The sequence below is a fragment of the Passer montanus genome, unplaced genomic scaffold, assembly GCF_014805655.1.
Source record: "Passer montanus isolate IOZ18808 unplaced genomic scaffold, ASM1480565v1 scaffold8, whole genome shotgun sequence".
Lineage (NCBI taxonomy): Eukaryota > Metazoa > Chordata > Aves > Passeriformes > Passeridae > Passer > Passer montanus.
This window is the reverse complement of record NW_024373256.1, coordinates 4099710-4120060: the sequence shown is the minus strand read 5'-3', so window position 1 is coordinate 4120060 and position 20351 is coordinate 4099710. Positions and strand designations below refer to the sequence as shown.

Sequence of the window (20351 nt, the reverse complement as noted above, 5' to 3'; positions counted from 1 at the left end):
AGCTGTCCAGAGAGAGAGGCAGAAGTGGCAGTCTGCCCAAGATCAGATTATTTTGAAAAACATAAAAATCTGAATAAAGTTTAAATAAAGATTAGATATTAAAACCAGATCTAATAAAGATCTAAACCCTCCACATATATACTTTCTTCTAAATTGGTCTGCTCTGTTCTTTTCTCCTTCTGCTCACTACCTTTAGGGAATGTATTTGTGTCTCCTGGTATTTCTGATGCAGACACTGATGCTATTGACACCACACCAATACAGCATGTCTGAGTATCACATTGCCAAAAACCTTTTAGAAAAGGGGTCAGTGCCCTTTAGGGAACTGTGAGGCTGGAGAGGTCTCTTTCCTTTCTGCCACCAACTTCCCACTCACCAGCTGATGTGATTTCACTGCCAGGGGAACTCCAGGGGCCCTGACCTGACAGAAGTGGAAGCTGCAGCAGAAGGTGAAGCCAAGGGCAAAGCCTCTCTCCCCTCCCTTCTCTGCTGAGAAACAAAGCCTGAGACTCACAAAAACCAGCTTCCCCTTCTGCCTCTCCCCACACTCCTCACAGACGTGCAAGCAGCTCTGCTCTACTTCTGCAGATTTGAGAGAAGGGGGGAGCTTTGAGAGAAGGGGAAAGAACAGGGACATGAGGGCAGCAGGGAGGTGAGGGGCAAAAACTGAAGCTGGATCAGTGTGCAAAGGTAGGGAGAGCACTGTCTCCAATAGCATCAGTGCTGAGGCATTCCAGTCCTGTTTGTGTTTCTGTCCATTACAGTCACTGTGTCATTCATCCCAGATGAACTTCAGACATTCCTGAGTGCTTTGGACAAAATGTGTGATGAAGGGCTGAGCCTTGAGAAGTTAGGTTAATCCTACGCCTTATTGACAGAACCAGAGGACACAGTCGCAAGCTATGTCAAGGGAAATACAGGGTGCACATTAGGAAAGAAGTTCTTTACAGAAAGAGTGATAAAGTTCTGGAATGGCCTACCCAGGGAGGTGGTGGAGTCACCACACTGTTTAAAAACAGGTGTTTAAAAAAAGCCTGGATATGGCACTGGGTGCCATGGTTTAGTTGAGGTGTTAGGGCGTGGGTTGGACTCGATGATCTTTAAGGTCTCTTCCAACCCAGTGATTCTGTGAATTCTGTGGGTTCTATAGAGCTCTCCAGCCAGAGGCAGACATGAGGAGCTCTAGAGCCCCTTTTCCCTTGTCCCTGTGGCAGCAGGCTCAGGGCAGGTTTCCCCACCTGCAGTGAGGGGTGTCCTCCTTGCAGCGCCGCACGATGGAGTCATTGCCGGGAGGCTCAGGGGTGGTGGACATGATGCTGTCGTTGCGATTTCGCAGGGTTTGCTTTGAAGGAGAAACCAAAAGGTGTCAGAAAGGTTATCTGGCTGAAATGTGCTCTCACTTCTAACTCACAGCAGCGTTAGCGAGGGTGCTCTGCACTGGCTGTGCTCTGCACTGAGAAGCACACACAGAAAAATGAAGAGAAGTTGATTCTAGCTGTGCAGAATCCAAGAGCACTCATATATCCCAGTTTTTAGCACAATGCACAGCTTGTGTGCTGGCACTGCACCTTCTCCTGTGACCACACAACTGCCTGATTTACTGAGCCATTGTAACTTTACTTCTGTGTGTGGCACAGCTGACATAGGAGGAGGGGGATGAAAAGCAGTATGTGTACTTATAGAAATATATATATGTAGTTGGAATGAGGAAGAAAAATACAGATCTCTATATGTTAAATAATTAATCTTCCAGTGCACTGGAAACGAAACCCTGAATTGCACTAGAGGGAAAACAGTATAAGTCATCTAAACATCCAATAGATATTCCAAAAAATACTCCTAACCCAGCTAAGCTTATTACGAGTGGCAGCAAGTTCTTTCCTGGCTATTCTTGAGTATAATTTTAATTTCCTGGGGGCAGCATTTTTCACGGTGTTCTAGAAAGATGTTTTGTTCTTTGTTATTAACACTCTGCAAGAGCACTCTCTCTATCTGCCTGTCCTGCTGTGTCAGTGCTCACATATGTATAATGGAATATCTACCTTGGAAGATTATGGGGATACAGCAAGCAGGGAAGAAATGGTTTGACTATGGTATGCAGAAATTTCCAACTGTGATCTGCACCCCTTTCCTCACTCGCTGTTACTTATAGACAGGAAAAGCACTATAGAACTCAAAAAACCCTTAACATTTTCTCAGATAAGTTACAAAGCAGCTTTTAAAGCAAATCTCTTTCTTCCAACAGTAAATGTTAAATGGCATGAGGAGACAGCAAGAGGTCATAAATACCTCTGAAATATCTTTAAATAAACATAAACCAATTCTGTGATTTTGGGAAAGGCTAATAACATAGTTCTAACAAAATGCTGGCAAAAGGATTAAGGGAGCTTCTGACAAGGGCCTTGAATGGGATCACAGCTGGGATGCTGGGGAAGGGCTAATACTGAGCTGTGCAAGCTCTGAACCACATTAGGAGAGATGGCTGTAGACAGGCAAGGGGCATCCTTACAATCTTGGTGACTTCACAGCTGCTGATGGAGTTACTGATGGACACAGAGGAGCTCGTGTCCGTGCGGCCGGTGCTGCCCTCGGCCCCGTCTTCATCCTGAGCTCTGGCTGCTGCACTCACAGGGACAAGGGAAGGACACAGAGAAAACACACCAGAGAGAAATATGTCAGAGCACTTCCAATGCAGATGTGCCCCTGCACTTATGTTCTCTTTCCATTTCAGCTGGTCTTGCACTGGACAGGGGACCTGGACACGTCCCTGCCCTGCAGTTCTGGTTCCCATTGCCAGCAAAGCACAGAAATTCCCACCCTCAGCACAGACTCCTGCCCACTTTGTCTCTCATCTCTGTCCTTCTGGCAGCTCTGGTTCCTATTCCCCAGCAGTTCCCAGCAAAGCACAGAAATTCCACCCTCAGCACAGACTCCTGCCCACTTTGTCTCTCATCTCTGTCCTTCATGTTTTTAGTAGATCTGTGAATGCTACTTGACAAATTAAAGAAGGATTGTTTAATGAATTTATGTTTTAATTACACCACCTGAATCTGGCAATTTGCAAGGTTGGCTCATTGTTACACTTTGTTACAACAAAGAATTTACTACAAAGACCAAGAAGCCTGAGATGCCTCAGCAGTCCCAGGTAACACAGAGTGAATGTGGACTCCTTCCCTTGCTCAGCCCCTCTGATTGGTACTAATGTTACTCTGCCTGACAGCAAAGCTGCTGTTTAACATGGAATTCCTTGGGGCAGGGGCTGTGTTCCCCAGGATATTTTATCCAACAGGGCCTCACACAGCTACTGAAGGAAGTGCTGCCTCTGATGGGGTTTGGTGTTTCAGGGGTAGTGTTACACAAACAAGAGGAATTAGGAGTAGCTCAAACATGAGTGTACAGCAACAAATTTGGTAACTTGGCAGCTGGCTGGGGCATGGGTCAATCCCCCTCCCCAAGGCTTCGCAATGTTTTAGATTTCAAATTAATTCCCTTTTGCTGAAGGACAAAGGAACTCATTAGACAATCACTAGATTAGGGCCTTTTCAGCTTGAATGATTTTTCCAACAGCAAAAGGAGAATGGTATAATGATTTTTAGTACAGATGTTACACAAATGACTTTACAACTTCTGTAAACTAAATGGAAAACTAAGTAAACAGAAGATTTAGGTAAGCTATGGGATGTACATCGTGTGCCTGGAGAGGTACCTTTGATGGAGAGGACAATGATGTAGAGCTCTTGACCACTTTGAATCATTACATTTGTAACTGTGAGAGAAACTGTTTTGGTTTTTCTTACTGACTTGGACTTAGTTAAGAATTTCCCTGGTTGGCATATTTGTTTAAACAACTTAAAGAGATTAAGTGAAAGAGACAAAGCAATGGAAAAGGAATAAGGACATGGGTGCTCTTTCTGACCTTGAAACTCTGCTGTTTTGTTCATGCTGACAGGAGATTTAGCTCTTGGACTTATCTAAAAGAAAGAGGACAAAAATCAGCACAAATGCAGAATATTTACCACACACTGTAAGCCAGATATTTTTACCACCTTTTTCCACTGTTATGTTGTAATATACTTGCCCTCCTTTAAACAACAGGACCCAAAATTTAGAAGATATTTAGGTATCTAAATACAACAGCAGTGATGGAGTGTGAGCAACCTGGCTACTTTTGAATGCCTGGCCCAAATGCATTGCAATTTTCAGATTCTGCTGAAGAAAAAAAGAGACGAAAGGTGAAGCGGGTGCCTTGGGACTGGTTTCAGGCAGCTGTTAATACAACAGGCATCCTTTTGGAGTGTGCAATGTGAAAAATGCAGCTCTATTGCCATAAGTAATAACAACAATCAGAGCTCAGAGAGGTTACGAAGGGCAGGGAGAATTCAAGTGCAGATGAAAGGGAAGAGAACCTCAAAAGCCTGAATGTTAGATTTTTGTGGGGTTTTTTACAGATCACGAATCCAGCATCAGATAATAGCCATGTGAATGCAGCTAGTCGGGGAAAGCATGAACCTAACTCATGCTACCCCCTTCCTGTTAGGGGTGAGGAAATTGCCATAATTTAATTCTAAATTAGATAGTTAATTTTGCTCTAGATTGTGTCCATTTCTTGCTATTTTTCCTTCCAGCTGCTGAGAGCTTTTCCACCAACGCTTTGTTTTTCACCTTCAGTGTGTGTTGGACCTCAGGCATTATGTCATTTTTTTTTTCCCACTAATGTTAAGAAGGCAAAGAATCAATTTATTGACAATGCTCCAAGAATGTGAATGAACAGCAGAAGCAAGAAGAAAACAGAAAATGGGGAGAAGGGACAGAAAACAGTCTATGAAGCCTGATTAGATCTGCTCTTCAAGATGCAAATCACCACAAGGCAAAAACTATCACACACAGCTCACTATCATACACAGATCTATTCTTATCTTTACAGCAGTTTCAGAGGCACAGCCACAACGTGTGTTATGTCTGATAATTCTAGAAGTCTCTGCTCTGTGTTATTCCAGCCTCAGATTCAGACTCACCTGGATCCCCTTTAGGTTCACTCTTCTCTTGAGACGAACTTGATCAGGCAAGAAGAATTTGTTGTCTTCTGGAGAGTCCTCAGAGGTGGAGGAGTCATCAGCTTCCTGACCGTTGGCTTTTGGGCCAGAAGTCCCAAAGGCCTGGGAGATAACGGTAATGGGAAGATTCCGTGGCAAACTCTAAAGATCACAAGGGAACACTTTATTTCTGAGACCAGTCTGGTACAACAAATTCATAACCTTCTTTCAGAGTAATCTGATTGAACCTATTGTAACTCCAGTGCTTCAGAAGCTCACACAGAATGTGGCTCCAGACCCAATCAGTAATTTGGGCTGAGATTTGTGGGGATTTCTGTTCACAGACTGAATTCTTTTTCACTCACGATCCTAAAAATATTTGTGGTTTCTACCCCAGTGTAGAAAATAATTGTTTTTCTGCATTTTTCCCTTTCCATTTCAAGTCAAGCTGTTGAATGGCAGCCTTTGGGAAGCCATGTGCATAACAGACAACTTGAAAAACACTATAGTAAAGAATTCACAACTCTGACATTTAGTAGGAGATTATTTTTTTTCAGTTAATTCATAGAAAGAATTAGAAAAGTCTTCCCTCCCTTCCAGACCAAAATGTTTATAAAAGCAAGTCTTAACAAGTCTCTTCCTTATCACTCTCTACAGTTCCCTGAAAGGTAGTTGTGGTCGGGTGGGGGTGGGTCTCTTTCACCAGGCAGCACTGACAGAACCAGAGGACAGTTTCCAGCTGCTGTCAAGGGAAATATAGGGTGGATATTAGGAAATTTTTTTACAGAAAGGTTGATAAAGTTCTGGAATGGTCTGCCCAGGGAGGTGCTGGAGTCACTGGATGTGTCTAAACCAAGACTGGATGTGGCACTGGGTGCCAGGGTTTAGTTGAACTGTTAGGAACAGGGGTTGGACTCCATGATCTTTAAGGGCTCTTCCAACCTGCCCATTCTGTGAATTCTGTGAACAGCAGAGATGCTGTGTGTCTTGCTCAGCCATACCTGGTCGAGGAAGTTGCTGTCCTTGGAGAGGCGCCGCAGTTTGCACTCCAGGTTGACGATGCACGCTTCCTTGCGCACCACCTCGATTCGGAGCTCGTCGTTCCTCTCCTCCAGCTCCCGGATCTGCTTCCTGTATTTGTCCTTCTCAATCAGACAGTGCGAGTACTGCGTCTGCGCCTCATCGCGCGAGCGGAACGCCTGCAGCGGGACACGAAACCTCCCTGGCACCTGGGCAGCACATCCTCCTCCTGCTGCTTTTGTTTGTGAGGTGTTGGCAACCGGGACTTCAGAAGTGGTACCCAGCCACCCATTAACACAGCAATCAGGACCAGCATGTGCCACAGTAGCACCATTAAAAATTATGATGATGAGGGTGGTTCATTTACAGCTCCCTCTGGGTTGGTGGGAAAATGTCCCAGAGTGCAAATGGGGTGACTTGACACTGATGTAAAGCCTTGCAGGAGCTGCTGTGAAAGATCCTGGTCCTGCCTGCCAGATGCTACACTGTGGAAACAACCCAATATTACCCTGTGTTTAATTACCATAATGCAAATCCCAACAAGTAATTCTTTAAACTGCTTATTTTATAATGGTATTTTGGGCCCGATTACCTACAATTCCCCAAAGTGACACAGAGCAGATAGAGGCTCTTGCTATTGATATTCCCCTACTTTAACTGTAGGATACCTGGTCCCGCTCCTTTTCCACCTCTTCCAGCTGTATCATCACAGTGTTCATGCGGTGCTTGTACATCTCACAGTCTTTTCCTAGTGTTGAGCACTTTAACTCCAAATCTTCTTTCTCCTCAAGATACTGGAAATGACAAACTGTTAGCCACCACTGGCATTTTGAGCACCAGCCTGGGATATTCCATTTCTCTACCCTTCCATTCCTCACCTTGTCTCTCAAGTCCTCCACATGACGAATCTCCTCTTGGAGATTGAAGATCTTGTTGACCAGCTCATGGCGATCCTCCAGTGCCTCCTTACGGTCGTGTTCCAGAATATCCAAAATGGTTTTGTCTGAATCTGGCAAACCCCTCTTGTCAGCCTGAGGAAAGACATTTTTTTAGAGCTAGGCCAGGGAAACAAAAAATAGTTTTGCAGGTAGAGAAGTATCAGAGACAGTAACAAGCAAGAGGAATAGCAAATGAACAAGGTACTGCAATGGGGAAGCAGGAGAAAAGATGGACATTTGTTCATATTTTAAAGCAGTGTCAGAAAAGATGAATAAAATCTGTCTTGCTGTCAGAATAGTCTGATGAAGGAACTGTTTTACTGCTCTATTGTACTGGCTATAATTTGATCCAGTTTGGATGCAGTGACAATTCTTCACTCCAAGCCCTGCATTCAAAACTCTTTTCTATTAATCAGCTCTCACTGAGCACAAAAATCACCCTTTTCTAAAGAGCAGGGCCTAAGAAAATATTCAGGAGAATTTTTAAGGCATGCACAGGCTTTGCAGTGCTGTGCTCAGAGAATATTAAACATGCCTGGAGTACCTTGTACCACTGCTTCATTTTCTACATCATCCAGGAATATAATTTCTTGTAGATTTAAAATGAACAAGATTACCAAAGCAGGTTCTAACATATAATTGCCATCCAAAATTAACCATAAATGGAAGATGAAAAAAGCATAAAATGGTAGCAAGGAATATGCATATTTATTTTTGAAATATCTAGACTGAGTTGGAGATTTCAGGGACATTTAGGTTACCCGGTATTTCTAAGCATACCTAAGCATTTCTAAACCAAACTGATTTGAGTTTATTATCTTTCTCTTAGGAGAATTTAAATCCTATTTTTAGCTATTTCTGTTTCTTTAAGTGCTGTAATAACATTTCAATTAATATAAGAGACCTACATGGACCAGAACTCCCAGAATCTTCTATTCTACATTCTTTTTCAACCTTTGAATTGGATTTGTATTAGAACTAAGAATTGTTGGGCACTGCTAGAGGCTAGAGCCATTTCTGAAAGGCCTTCTACTGATAATTTTAAGTGTCATTTTAAAATGCCACAAGCCTTTTCTAACAAAGTGCTAAGTAATCTCACATATATCCCAATATTTGGCTAAGTTGTTCACAGAGGAGTCCTAAATGTGCTGCACATCAACTGTTTTCCCTACCTGTCCAAACACAGGTTGGTGAAGCTCCCTGTGCAGGTTCTGCAGGGCACCCTGGAGCTGAGTGACCACTCAAGTACAGGAACCTTTATCATCCTCTGCTTCATTAAAACCTTTTGGCAAAGATATGACAACAGCCTAACACAGGGTACCCAGAGCCACTGTCAAAAAGTTCTGTGCTGGCTGTTTAACACAGATTTGTAGTGACAGGCTGGTACAATGTTCAGCAATTAAACACTGTACTCTTGGAAGAGCCAATTTCTCATGTACACTTGATTTTTTTAGAGGACTATTTTTGTAGAACTCCTCCTCACGCATGTGTCTGCTCAGGGAGCACTCCAGGCAGCTGGGAGCTGTACAAGCAGCCTTCTGTCTGTCCAAACTTTGCACTTCTGCTGGTTGCAGTTTTGCAGGCAGAGGTTTCAGCCAACACCTTCTGCACTGTAACTGGAGTATGTGTGAGTTTGGATTTTAAAGGCAAAAATCTGCTTTTATACCTGAATGATGGACTGTAACTCCTGGATTTTAGTCTTCATCATCTCATTTTCCCGCTGCAGCTCCAGAACCTGTTCCTTTTTGGGTCGGTTTTCAATATCATTTTTCAGCTTCAAGGACTGGTTCCTCTCCAGCTTGCACTCCTCTTCCACCTTGTTCAAGCGATGCTTCAGCTGGTCAATCTAGAGGGAGCAGAGAAAAGGAGAAAGAGGAGAGGAAGCGGATCCTCCCTAGCTCTGACATTTAGTATTCTGACAAAACTCTCACTTCCAGGTGGAAAACATACAGGGGAAAATAGCTTAAACTGTGAATACTAATGAGAGGTTGATAATTGGGTGCTGAATGTCCACAACTTAACTGGTGAAGTCTCAAATACAAACCTGCTACTTACCAGCTACAACTCATATGGGCTGGACTAAAAAAACCGTGGCACATTCTCAATCCTCCAATAAAAAAAGAGATATGAAACAGAATGAACATGGAAGAGGCTGACCACACATTGTGATTTTTGCACATGGACTAACTGGATCAGGAAAAACAGGAGAAAATTCAGGATATCTTTCTGAATAAATCCCCCCACAGCTGCAGTACTGCTGGATAACTGTATGAAGATATTACTGAGCCTAAAAAAGCTAAAATTAAGTTTTTAGCAAGCAGTTATGTTTTACATTTTATTTTTATTTGCATTCTATTCTGTTAATTCATTATATGCCATTCATACACCTAACTGCAGTTGGCATTTCTGTACAGTGAGGCCTTCAATCATCTGCATAAGCAAAGCAAATGAGAGCTCCACATCTTTCTGCTGTCAGAGAAGGTCTCAATTTCCCAGATGCCACGGGCACCCTCCATTGCTGCCCAGAGCATTGGCCTCACCTCCAGCTGCAGGTCCCGGCTCCTTATCACAGCCATGCTCTTCTCGTCACTCAGCTGGGCATATCTCATGGCCAGATTGTAGTTCTCATCTTTCACCTTGACCAGCTCATCGTTGTAGTTATTCCTCTCCTCCTTCATCTTGTTGTATCTCTCCTGGAAGGTCAGCAGCTCTATCTTGTTCAGCTTTAGCTGCTTTCTCTCATCCTCCAGCTGGCGGGACTTGGCCAGGAGCTCACAGCGCTGCACGTCTTTTGTCTTCACCTGCTGCTGGAGCTTGATGATCTCATTCATTAGGAAATGGGTAAGGCCTTCGTGTCCCTCCTCCACTGAAAATGTTTGAACAGCTTCTCAATGTCTGGTAAAGTACCTTATTTAATTTACTTTATTAATAAGGTAGTAAGTAGTAAGGTAGTAAGATCAGCAGAACAATGTAAGAAACAAAAGGCCCAGAATATGTACAAAGGTACAGAATTTACACAAATTCACACACAGCTGTATGTCTAACTGGGAACAGCACAAATATTACACAGTACACTGGTATCAGTGTCACAGTATACACACATACAGCTTGTCTGGATAGAAGATGAAGTCTTTACATTTGTCTTGTTTCAGCTGAGCCTGTGGAAATAGCACAACCTTTGTACAATGAATCTGTACAAGTACAATTAATCTGAATGCTTAAAATGTGCTGCACATGTGTAAGTTGTCAGTGTAATTTAGTCCACTGTTCCAATATAGCTTCTCTTGAGAATTCTGGTAATGCCTATCATTCCATTTGAAGCTTCTTTCAGACATCTGGGATGTCCCTTTGCTTTATACATTACCTACCACATTTTGCTTTGAAGGAGACTGAAAGCATTCTACACCAAGATTAGCTTTTATTTCTACTTCTTGCCTGAAAAAAACCAAGCCAGTCTTTCAGAGAATCCTTACTTCAACAGGCTCTTTTGTGATTGATTCTACTCACCAACAATAGTGGAAAATCTCCGTGTAGGCTCTTTCCCTGTCACCAGTTTGTAGAGTTCAGGGTAGTAAAACTCCAGGCTCTCTAAGAACACCACGTAGCCCCTCTGGCCCTTGGTGTGGAGGATGTCCAGCAGCCGGCCTGGGTACAGACAGCAGAGGTGACACATCAGCCCCACCAGCAGCATGAGCAAATATGTTCCTAAGGTTCATCCCTGCCTTGGCAACGAGCTGTACAAAATCCAGCTGAACCCATGAAGTAATGCCAGCAATTCTGTGTGTTTGTGCTGTGTTATTCTGAGGGAGTGTGGGCAAATTGGCCTCTGGAACAGAAATTTCAAAGGACAAGTTGTTCAGTGCAGCCTTTACCAAGTAGGGATGGCAGATCTTCCAGTGACAAATCACAAAGTACTGCAAGACAGCTGAAAAGCTACTCCTGGAATGGCACTGACTGCTACTTGTGTTAACTGAAATATTTGCCAAGGCTTTGATGGGAATTTGAACCTCACAAGCTCCAGTCTGCACAGTACTGGAAAGAGTCTTTGTTATCAAAATAGCAGCAGAATTCCCCCTGTACTTTAAACCTCCTGTAAATAAGATAAAAGAGTTTCAATCTGATAATCTGTAACTTGATGCAGGCTCTCTCCAGACTTAGTAGAGCGAAGCTATTCAGACAGAGATGCAGATGGAGCCACTGACCAGATAATTACCTGCTCTGTTAATTTTGGAGGGCAGCATGAGTGAGTTGAGCACCTCATCCTCATCCTGCTCGTCGATGACTTTGCACTGCCGTAAGTAGGGGGTCAGTTTGGCTGGGTTGATGTAGCGGCTCAGCATGTGCCGGTTGCACTCCACATTCTCCCACAAAGCCTCCTCCTCATCTTTCAGGATCTCCAGGCAGTCATCCATCTCTGGCTCTGCTCCTGACCAAGGGACACAAGTGGCAAATGAACTCCAAGCAGGACAGCTGCAATCCCGGTACTTTTTTGTGCTTCCATGTCATATGGGGTGAGCTCAGAACCACTTCTGACTAATGCTGAATTTGCCCAATATTGAAGCTGTTTGAAGTGCAGCCTGTCCACAGCTCGTCTGGGAAATGACAGTTCCCAGAAGTGCTATCTTGAGCCTGTGAACTACTGCTCATCGCTCTCCAGTAATGAATCTGTACTCAGCCAACTCCGCCGAGCTCTTTACAAGTCAGAGGATGCCTCTGCTCCAGAGAGTCAATGGCAAAGGGCACGGTGCAAGGCAAGAAGGGAATGAACCTGCAGGGCTCAGAGCAAAGACAAATACTGGCTGCAGGCAATGAAGGCTTTCATCCTCACTTCCTTTGCTCCTCCAAGCTGTTCTGATGTGAACCTGCACAGATGTGATGAGCCAGCACCTGAAGTGGCTGCACACAAGAATGGTTAAGGCAGGTCTGTGTCTGCAGCTGGCTGTGGAGGCACTGAGGGGTGAGTGCAGCTACCTGGGAGCTCAGACCTTGCCTTTCCCTGCAGGAGGGGGCAGGTGACAGCACTGTGTCACTGCAGTCTGAAAATGTTCTTGACTCATGCAAATGTTGTCACACGGTTTCTGAGTGCTTGTGAAGCAATTTCCTGCCAGCTCCTAATTTGTACCCAGCTCATTAGAGAAGGTTACATGGCAGGCTACGAGGCAAGAAAACTTGTACTGAAGTTAAAACTAAAGAAACTTTGTAAAAAAAAATCTTTCCGTCTTTATTTTGCGATAAATATGAACCTTTCATCTAGTACTATTTTTGCATTCTAGCTTTCATATGACCTTGTGATCCAGGTGGCACATGGACCATAAGATTTTATTATTTCAAGTTCAGAAACCCTGGTAGAAGAAGAATATGCAGTTCTTGGATCATATGAGACCAGAGCTCTGTTTTATGAGGTGTTGCTGGTAATCAGTAACTAAAGACCTCAAAAGCAACATGCTGTTTTTCTCAGCTTCCAGCTTTAGGAACTGGGGAGCAGCCTGTGTTACACTGAGCATCCCTGAGCAAAAACAGCTCAAGAACTGCATAGCCAAGGGGTATTAATTCCTCATTTTGAAAACTAAAGCCAAAAGTGCTAATCTGCTAAATAATGTGTTTGTCAGTGTTCTCATATAATGAAATACAGGATATTCCTACAAAAACAATGCATGATCTCTGCTTGATGCTTTCAAAAGCTTTCCCTATTTGTCAAAAATCCTAGTGTGGGTTTCAATATCTCTGTGAGAAAAAATGTGGATGGTTTTTCACAATATGGATAAGTTAAGGGAGTATTGGCAAGGGCTTTGTTCTTCCGCTATACTACAGCAGAATTTTCTTTGCAGTTTCACATCCTAGGAGCCACTTATTCCACATTTGCTCTGATACTTGCATGGGGATTGCATACTCTGGGGGAGACAGCAGCCCCCAGAGGGCCAGGAACACCAGGGCAGTTCAGTGGGATGCAAGGCTGTAGTTAGGGGAAAAATCTCCCTGATCTTATGAACTTCACACTGGTTGGGTGAAATTCTCACTGATTGCCAGTATTTATGTGTGGTAAAAATGACACTGAAACAACGAGCACAATAAAGGTAAACCAATAGAGAAAAATCTTTACAAAGCAGGTTGTAGTGGGAGGAATGCTAAAGGTGAAAGAGCTTCATCTGAAATCCTCACACATTCTCATGAACCTTACTCTCCACCATTATTCTGGAAGTAACTGTATTTCACTTCAAAGCTGAATTTAACAAATGCTACATAATAGGAGAAGCTGGACTTTGGGGAGTAGAAGGCAGTGAAGCAGAAGGTCACACAGTGCCTCAGTCAGCTCACAGCCACAGCATCCACTGCAGCTGAAAAAAGGAAAGTCACAGGCCCTTTAATTTCTGGGAGCGTACCAGGGAGCTCACAGATGGATCTCAGAGTGCAAAAGAAGCACTTGCCTGAATTTCATAAAATGCAAGATATCTTGTAATCTGCTGCGCTGAACCAGAAATTATTGCACACTGTCAGCAGTTCCCTCAGGACATTAGTAAGGGATTTCTCCACTAAATGATTCAAAGGAGAGTTCACTCATCAGCGTAATTCTCAACATGAACACTTTTTTTTTTTTACCTGACATTAAAAAAAAATCTTTATCAAATAGTCCCTTGTGTATGGGCATAATAGATCCATACTGTTATTTTGGGGACATAATGTTTAATGGGAAACTGATAAGTATATTGGATGAGTGGCTAAGAATTGTAAAAGATTTCTGGCAGCAAACTCCTGCTAAACACAGCCTGTTGTAAGGTTCAAGCCCTGAGAAATGACATTTAGTGGAGTGGTCCTTCACTGCCATGTAGGAATGTCAGACTCTCCCTTTTGCTTCCTTTGGAATTCCTTGGAAAAGCCCTGCTAAGCTCTGTCCCAACTGCCTGTGCTGCCCATCAGCCCCCAGGGATGTGTCCCAGGGATCACTCCTCCCCTCCCTGGAGCTTGAGGTGATGCCTTTGTTGTGAGGCTTTGGCCAGGCTGCTCTGAGAGCACAACCCCCATGGAGCTGTTCCAGAGAAAATAGCAATGATCAGCTGATATTAGTGCAGAACCCCTCCTACTGAGCAAATAATTATTTGATTTAGTATTTAATATAGTGTTGAATAGGAAACAAAATGCTTGCCATTGGTTGAAATTTTGGTGTGCTAGTCAAAAACCCAAACGTAACAACTGAAACTCAGTGGGACACTAATAAAGGTCTTGTATTGCTGGCTTTAATTTTAGAAGTTTTTTAGCAGTACATGCACTTTCTAGGCATTTTATAGCCCTTATTCCCTGCTTCTGTCCTTCCTTCCTATGATGATATTGCAGAAAAGTTGTTTTCACTTATAAAATTAAAAAATGACAGATTTAAAATGTTTTCAAATTTGTAATCACTTATTTAATCTGATATTTATTAGCATTATCTAATTTGTGATTCCAACACCTCCTGAGCTGTAAACTAACACATCCAGGAGTTGTGATATGCCATAGAAATACTATGGCATCCGTTACAAATCACAGGTGTGAACTCACAGACTTGGACTGACTTCAACAGATATTAAGCAAAAAGAAATCAGAAATCACCACAGCAGTTAAAAAATTACTCTCCTGCTGCTCCTTTCAGTAGTTAGTATACAAAATAGCTTTTAACTGCAGGAAAGCTTAATCCAGTCATAATCTCAGCTAGTTCCATCTATTTCAAAGGTCTCTGTAGATGTAGACAAATAAAAGAGAGAATCCCTTTTTACATTAAAAGGAACACTCAGCTCCCCTTGTCTCCTTTTCTCTCTCAGGGACTATCCTTCTGCTGGCTGTTACACACAAATGAATCGTTCTGGATGTTTGCTGGTTTTTCCGTGGTGTATTTTTCAGCTGAACAAATCACCTTGCAGTTAAAGCTGCTCTCTGTTCTCACTCAGACTCCACACTCTCATATGTCAGTGACACTCTCCACTGATCAAGGGAATAAAGCCTGCAGGCTTCAGACCCAGGGGTTCTATAAAGTGCTCATCATCAGGTCACATCTAAAGCTTCATTTTTGTTTTTTATGCTTTGTTTGATGATGGTGCAGAAATTAACCCTTCAGCTATTTAATTATTTGCATCCCCGTGCTCTCAAATCCTGCCAGCCTGTCAATACTCAGGAGCTGCCATGTAGCAAATGCAGCTTTCAGCTCAGGTTTCTGATTTCCTGATATTCCCTTTGTGAAATATGAAAAAAGGGTTTTCTCTTCATACTGAGAAGCAGAAGTTTATTTTGGATGAGGTAATCTATTGTTATGTTTTGGATTTCTGTATTTGTCACAGATGTTTGCAGACTGGCAGTATTTAAAAAGAAACCACAGTAAACAAAATGTTTTTAATATTATAAGTTAACAAGAACAGAATTTTATGTTAAATGCTGAGCATGAAAGAATTACATGTAAATCATCATACTTTAAAGATGAAAACAACATTCCAAAACTGTGTATGCAATTTTTCTCAGCATTTTGAGGGTGTTGTTCCACATTCTCTTTTTCTGTACATCTCCAGTCTGTGGGGCAATGTCTTTTCTCCCTGCAGTGTGTACAGCACCTCACATGACAAAGTGTAACAACTGGGTGATTTTCTCAAAAGCTGCTTGTGTGGATATGTGCAGATTTGCAATATCAGAGAACCACAAAACCACAAAGGGATTTAGAGCTATTTTTACTTTTAGAGGAAAGTCACAGTTTAAAGTGTGATAAGGAAATTATATTCCTTTGCTTAAGGACAGGAGAGCTCTGTGTGCCCTCCAGGCTTTCTGAAATGCTGAATGCCAGCAGTTTCCAATTATGTTGGCTGCTCTCTGGATGTTCTCTGGTGCTGAAAACCACTTTTAAAAGGTTTAAACATTGATAAAGATGACTAAATTTGCTTACCTATCCTTGCAATTTTTTTCGATACAGATGTCTAAATCCAGACTCCGAAAGGAGACGAGGCAGTGTCTTCATCTGCCTTGAAGAATTTGCACTTTATATCCTTCCTTTCTCCCTCAGTGTCCCCACCTGAAAACAATGCTGGCAAAGGGTATGTTTGTGACATGGTAGGACTTGTTAATTAGTGACTGCAAAGCACAAGGAACCACTGAGATGGAAAGCCCTGAGAAAAATATTTACTATTAGTGCAGTTTTATTACTTCAGACTCTGCAAACCTCAGAACACTTTCTGAAGGCAGCAGCTCTGCTGGCTGGGCTGGGTTGTATTTCTGTTTTGGGTCATAGTATACCACATAAAAAGAACCATTCTGTGTATCTCAGAACCCCTTTATACAAGAGATTCAACCATCATACTTATTTCAACAAAATATAAAAGAAAAAAAATAGAATAAGAGATACCAAAGTAATAGAAGAGCAAGAAGCTTTAAACACAAAATAGGATTATTTTTGCACAAAAATGTCTTATTCAATTCAACTGAGTCAATCTTCCCATTCCACACAGCCTACAAAAGAAACCCCAAACACCAGCAGCCTGCAGGGAGGTAAAGCTACATCTTCAGTAGCTAACATGAGGAGTACTCCCGTTTTCTGAACAGAAGAGAGGGAGAAGGAAGCAAACCAAGCTCCCTAACTGGTTCAGAAAGCTCTGGAAGCATCTTCATCTGGCTTCAGAAGAGAGAAAGGAAATTCCCTTCATTTTTGTAACTATAAGCTCAAAACCCAAGTGAGACAAAAAGAAATGAAGAATTCTATCTTGTTCCTCTCCCTTCTGTACTTCAGTACTTCTGTACTGTGATATGCTTCTCCCATCTGAAAAAAAAAGAAAGAAACCCAAACAAACCAAGCAATTGAATAAATCAGAGATTTATGTCTAATCACTATTCCTGTCCTAACAGAAGGGGGTCAGAAGAATTAATACTCTTGGAACTCTCTTTAATTATCGCTTTCTGTCTTTATTTACTTTCCTAAGGACAGATCCATATAAAATGCCATCTCAGAAAAAAGAAGGGTAACTCATACATAAAGCACAGATCAATTATTGGTGTTGTCAGTCAGGACACCCAACAGTTTGCTTAGAACCACCTAAACCTGAAAACAACGTGTGCAACAAAGACAGACAAGTCTTCAATGCTGCAGGATAATATTGCCCAAGAGCTGAACAATGAATGAACTGAATTCCACACTTACTACATTGAGCTTTTGTGTGTTTTGAAACTGCAACTGAAATTCTATACAATTTCTATTGCTTTCTGGAGGAAAACGCTATTTACACATTAAGAACATTGTTTTGCCCAATGCAATATTGTTGCAAAAACCCCAATCAGTGCAGCAATGCTCCTTTGGACCCTGTAATGATTTCTGTTTCAGAAAAGGCTGAGATTGGAGCTTTCCCACCTCACACCCCACCTGCTGGCAGTATCTGCTCTACCTCTTCCTCAAGTCTGGCAGCTTTGGAGCCCCTGAGCTCCCATCACCTGATCTCACAGGAAGGAAATGACTCATTTTGCTCAATGGCCAACTGAGAGCAGGTTATGCTGCCTCCAACATGCAGGCAGCATCCAATCAGCTTTGGTTGTAGCACACACATTATTGATCATAAACAAAGACAGTGGAAAAATCCTCCTCTGCAAATAGCTGAAACAATGTTTTGACAACTGTCAGTTCTCTGTGTGTCACTATTTCCTACAAACAATTAAGCTGCTTCCAGCTCTGGCAGTAATACACTATTTAAGCACTACCTGAGAGAGGAGCAAATTCTGGGGGTGGATTAATCTCACACTTTTGAATTAGGCATGAATTTAGAATTCAGTTCCTCTCTAGTGAATGGAAAATGCTCTGTTCAAAACACTTCATTCCACGATTTTCACTTCCACCTTGGAATGCTCTCCAAAGATTGGTTTCCAGCCATCCCAAATGACTTGGGTTCCCTCTGGGATCCATGGAGAGAGATTTGTCCACCTGATGCCAATATCTACACTGTTTATTAGATGGGTGTTATTCTGTTTTCACATATTGTTTGAGAATCTGATACTCAGGTTTCAGAAACTGTCATACTGCCTTCATTGAATGCTAATATGTGTAAAAGTAAATGAGAAATGAGAGACCTGAACAATGAGAGATGCAAGAAAAAAAAGTGAAGAGAGGAGAGAAAGATGAGAATCAAGGGTGAAAAATGGTGAGGTTAGGGGAAAAGGAAATATTAAATAGGGAACAGGAAAACAAAAAGAAAGAGAAAGAGGAACTCAACAGAATGAAAGTGAGGAACAAAAGTGAGACAGAGATAAGAATAGGAAAAGCCTTACTAAAGGCAAAGGCAAGGAATGTGGGAATAAATAGGGAAGGACGTGCCACAGATCCTGAAACATTAGGAATCAGTGTTACTTCTGAGCATGCAAATCAAGATAATGGCACAGTAATTAAAATAAATAATTTACCACAGGACTTCAGTGCATCTATTTTAAAGGATTTGCAAAGTAGCAGTGGAGAGTGGAGTGCCTGACATTTAATAAATGCTTTAATCTACACATGCTCCGTCCTGTTCCGCATTGTGATGAGGAGGGCAGCAGAAATCACTGTGCTAACGTAGTACAAATATGTTTATATAGCTGCCCTTCTGTTCTGCAGCACCAGATACTGACACAAGCATTTCCTTTCAACTAACGTGTGCTAAAAGCCAAGATCTAAGAAAGAAGCTGCCCAGGCTCATGAGAACGCTGGTCCAACAAACACCTCAGAAGTCATTACTAGGTCCCAGGTTAATTTTTTCTTTAGACTGACTCACTTTGCTTTTGCAATTGATAATGAGATTCTTGCCAGGAGGAGGAGGTGGAGGCACAGCTGGGGGCAAGCCCTGTGTGTTTAGGAGGAGCCTTGAATTAAAAATTCAAGTTGCTCAAAGTTGCAAATGGTTTGATGACAGTAGGTTAGGTCCCAGTAAATGAGTGCTTGAATTACAAAACCCAGCACATTCTTTGGTGTAGAGTGCCAGTGGTTGTGAGGAACCTCCACAGGCTGAGCTACACAGAAACCTGGTAAGGACAAAGGTTCATTAACTGGTACATATGAAACCTGAACAACCCTGGCACAGACAGCCTGATTCTTATCAGTGCTGTTAACATTTCACTTCTATTAATACAAGTCACATCAGGAAGGGAGAAGGAATTGTAACTCTGCCAAACAAAACTCCTACTTGTTCTGTTTCTTGAAAAAATTGTCACTTTCTACAAACTCTTACATTACAGAAGTTTAAAAAAATAACAGAGAGAAGAACACTTTCCATCTAGTCAGATAATGACCCTCTGTAGGTGATACTCTCATCTCCAGGCAGCCAAAGGATAACACAGAATGCATTCGAGGAGAGGACTGCACTCACTTGAACAATCTCCAAATTCGGAAACAACTGACAGTAAATGTGTAGGACATTCTTAAAGCAGAAAAGGTCACACTCCATTCTTGAATACTGTCAGATAATCTCACTGTAATTCACCATGGCCCAGGAAAGTTTGAAAATAATATTTCATATAGCAGGCTTTATTTTATTTTTATTAATTAATTTTTAATTTTTAATTTTTAATTTTTAATTTAATTTTATTAATTTAATAATTATTTTATTAATATTTCATATAGCATGGTAGGAAAATAAGACATAAACCTACATGGAGAATCATAGAATCATGGAATCTTCTGAGCTGGAAGGGACCACAAGGGTCAGCCAGTCCAGTTCCTGCACAGACACCCCAACAGTCCCACCCTGTGCACCCCTGGGAGCATTGTCCAAAGCTTCTGGAGCTCTGGCAGCCTTGGGGCCATGGCCATTCCATGGGGAGCCTGTTCAGTGCCTGATCAACACCTGGGCAAAGAACCTTATCCTGATATTTATGATAACCTCCCTTGACACAGCTCCAGCAGTTAAAGAATCCCACAGCTAGTAAAAACACACAAAACATAAAGAAAGAATAAATAAGAAGCAAACTCTGATAACCCTCCTTTTAAGATCAACCTTGACAAACTGCTTCAAATACATGAAAAACAATCCCCATGCAAACTGTTTACTGTTTCACAAGAGCAGCATGCACTGATTGTGATGAGAATATTATTTAGTTAAATATCTTAAATACTCTGCAAAGGTGCAATAGCTCCCATCCAGCTCTGAAAAACTTACCCATTTGTGTTTAGCTTCTAATTCCCAACAATATATCCTGTTGGATCAAACACTGGCCAGTCTCCTAAAGGTGATGACTCCCATGGTTCACACATACATTTTGCTCATTTAATGTAAATGCATAGGTTATGTAGATAGAACAGGGATCAACACCTTATTACTTTTTGTGACCTATTTGTAACCATTACTTTAAAAAAACTCTAATTTAAAAGAGCAGGCTGCTCTCCTGTAGCTCCTCTGCA

General features: G+C 42.1%; 1 protein-coding gene across 3 annotated transcripts in view; it reads right to left on the bottom strand.

Annotated features, from left to right (window-relative positions):
- The window catches only part of CARD11 (caspase recruitment domain family member 11), a 45285-nt gene that overhangs the window by 13147 nt on the left and 11787 nt on the right, over nucleotides 1-20351 (bottom strand). For 2 of the 3 annotated variants that reach the window (XM_039732536.1, XM_039732538.1), the window contains exons 2-12: nucleotides 11205-11417; nucleotides 10499-10636; nucleotides 9532-9857; nucleotides 8658-8837; nucleotides 6932-7084; nucleotides 6722-6847; nucleotides 6035-6232; nucleotides 5016-5195; nucleotides 3917-3971; nucleotides 2510-2619; nucleotides 1239-1342 (exon numbers count right to left, since the gene is read on the bottom strand). In XM_039732536.1, coding sequence (XP_039588470.1) covers nucleotides 1239-1342; nucleotides 2510-2619; nucleotides 3917-3971; nucleotides 5016-5195; nucleotides 6035-6232; nucleotides 6722-6847; nucleotides 6932-7084; nucleotides 8658-8837; nucleotides 9532-9857; nucleotides 10499-10636; nucleotides 11205-11417 — 1783 coding nt within the window. Of the gene's footprint in view, nucleotides 1-1238; nucleotides 1343-2509; nucleotides 2620-3916; nucleotides 3972-5015; nucleotides 5196-6034; nucleotides 6233-6721; nucleotides 6848-6931; nucleotides 7085-8657; nucleotides 8838-9531; nucleotides 9858-10498; nucleotides 10637-11204; nucleotides 11418-15890; nucleotides 16029-20351 lie in introns of all 3 variants that reach the window. The other variant, XM_039732537.1, reaches the window with a different exon arrangement.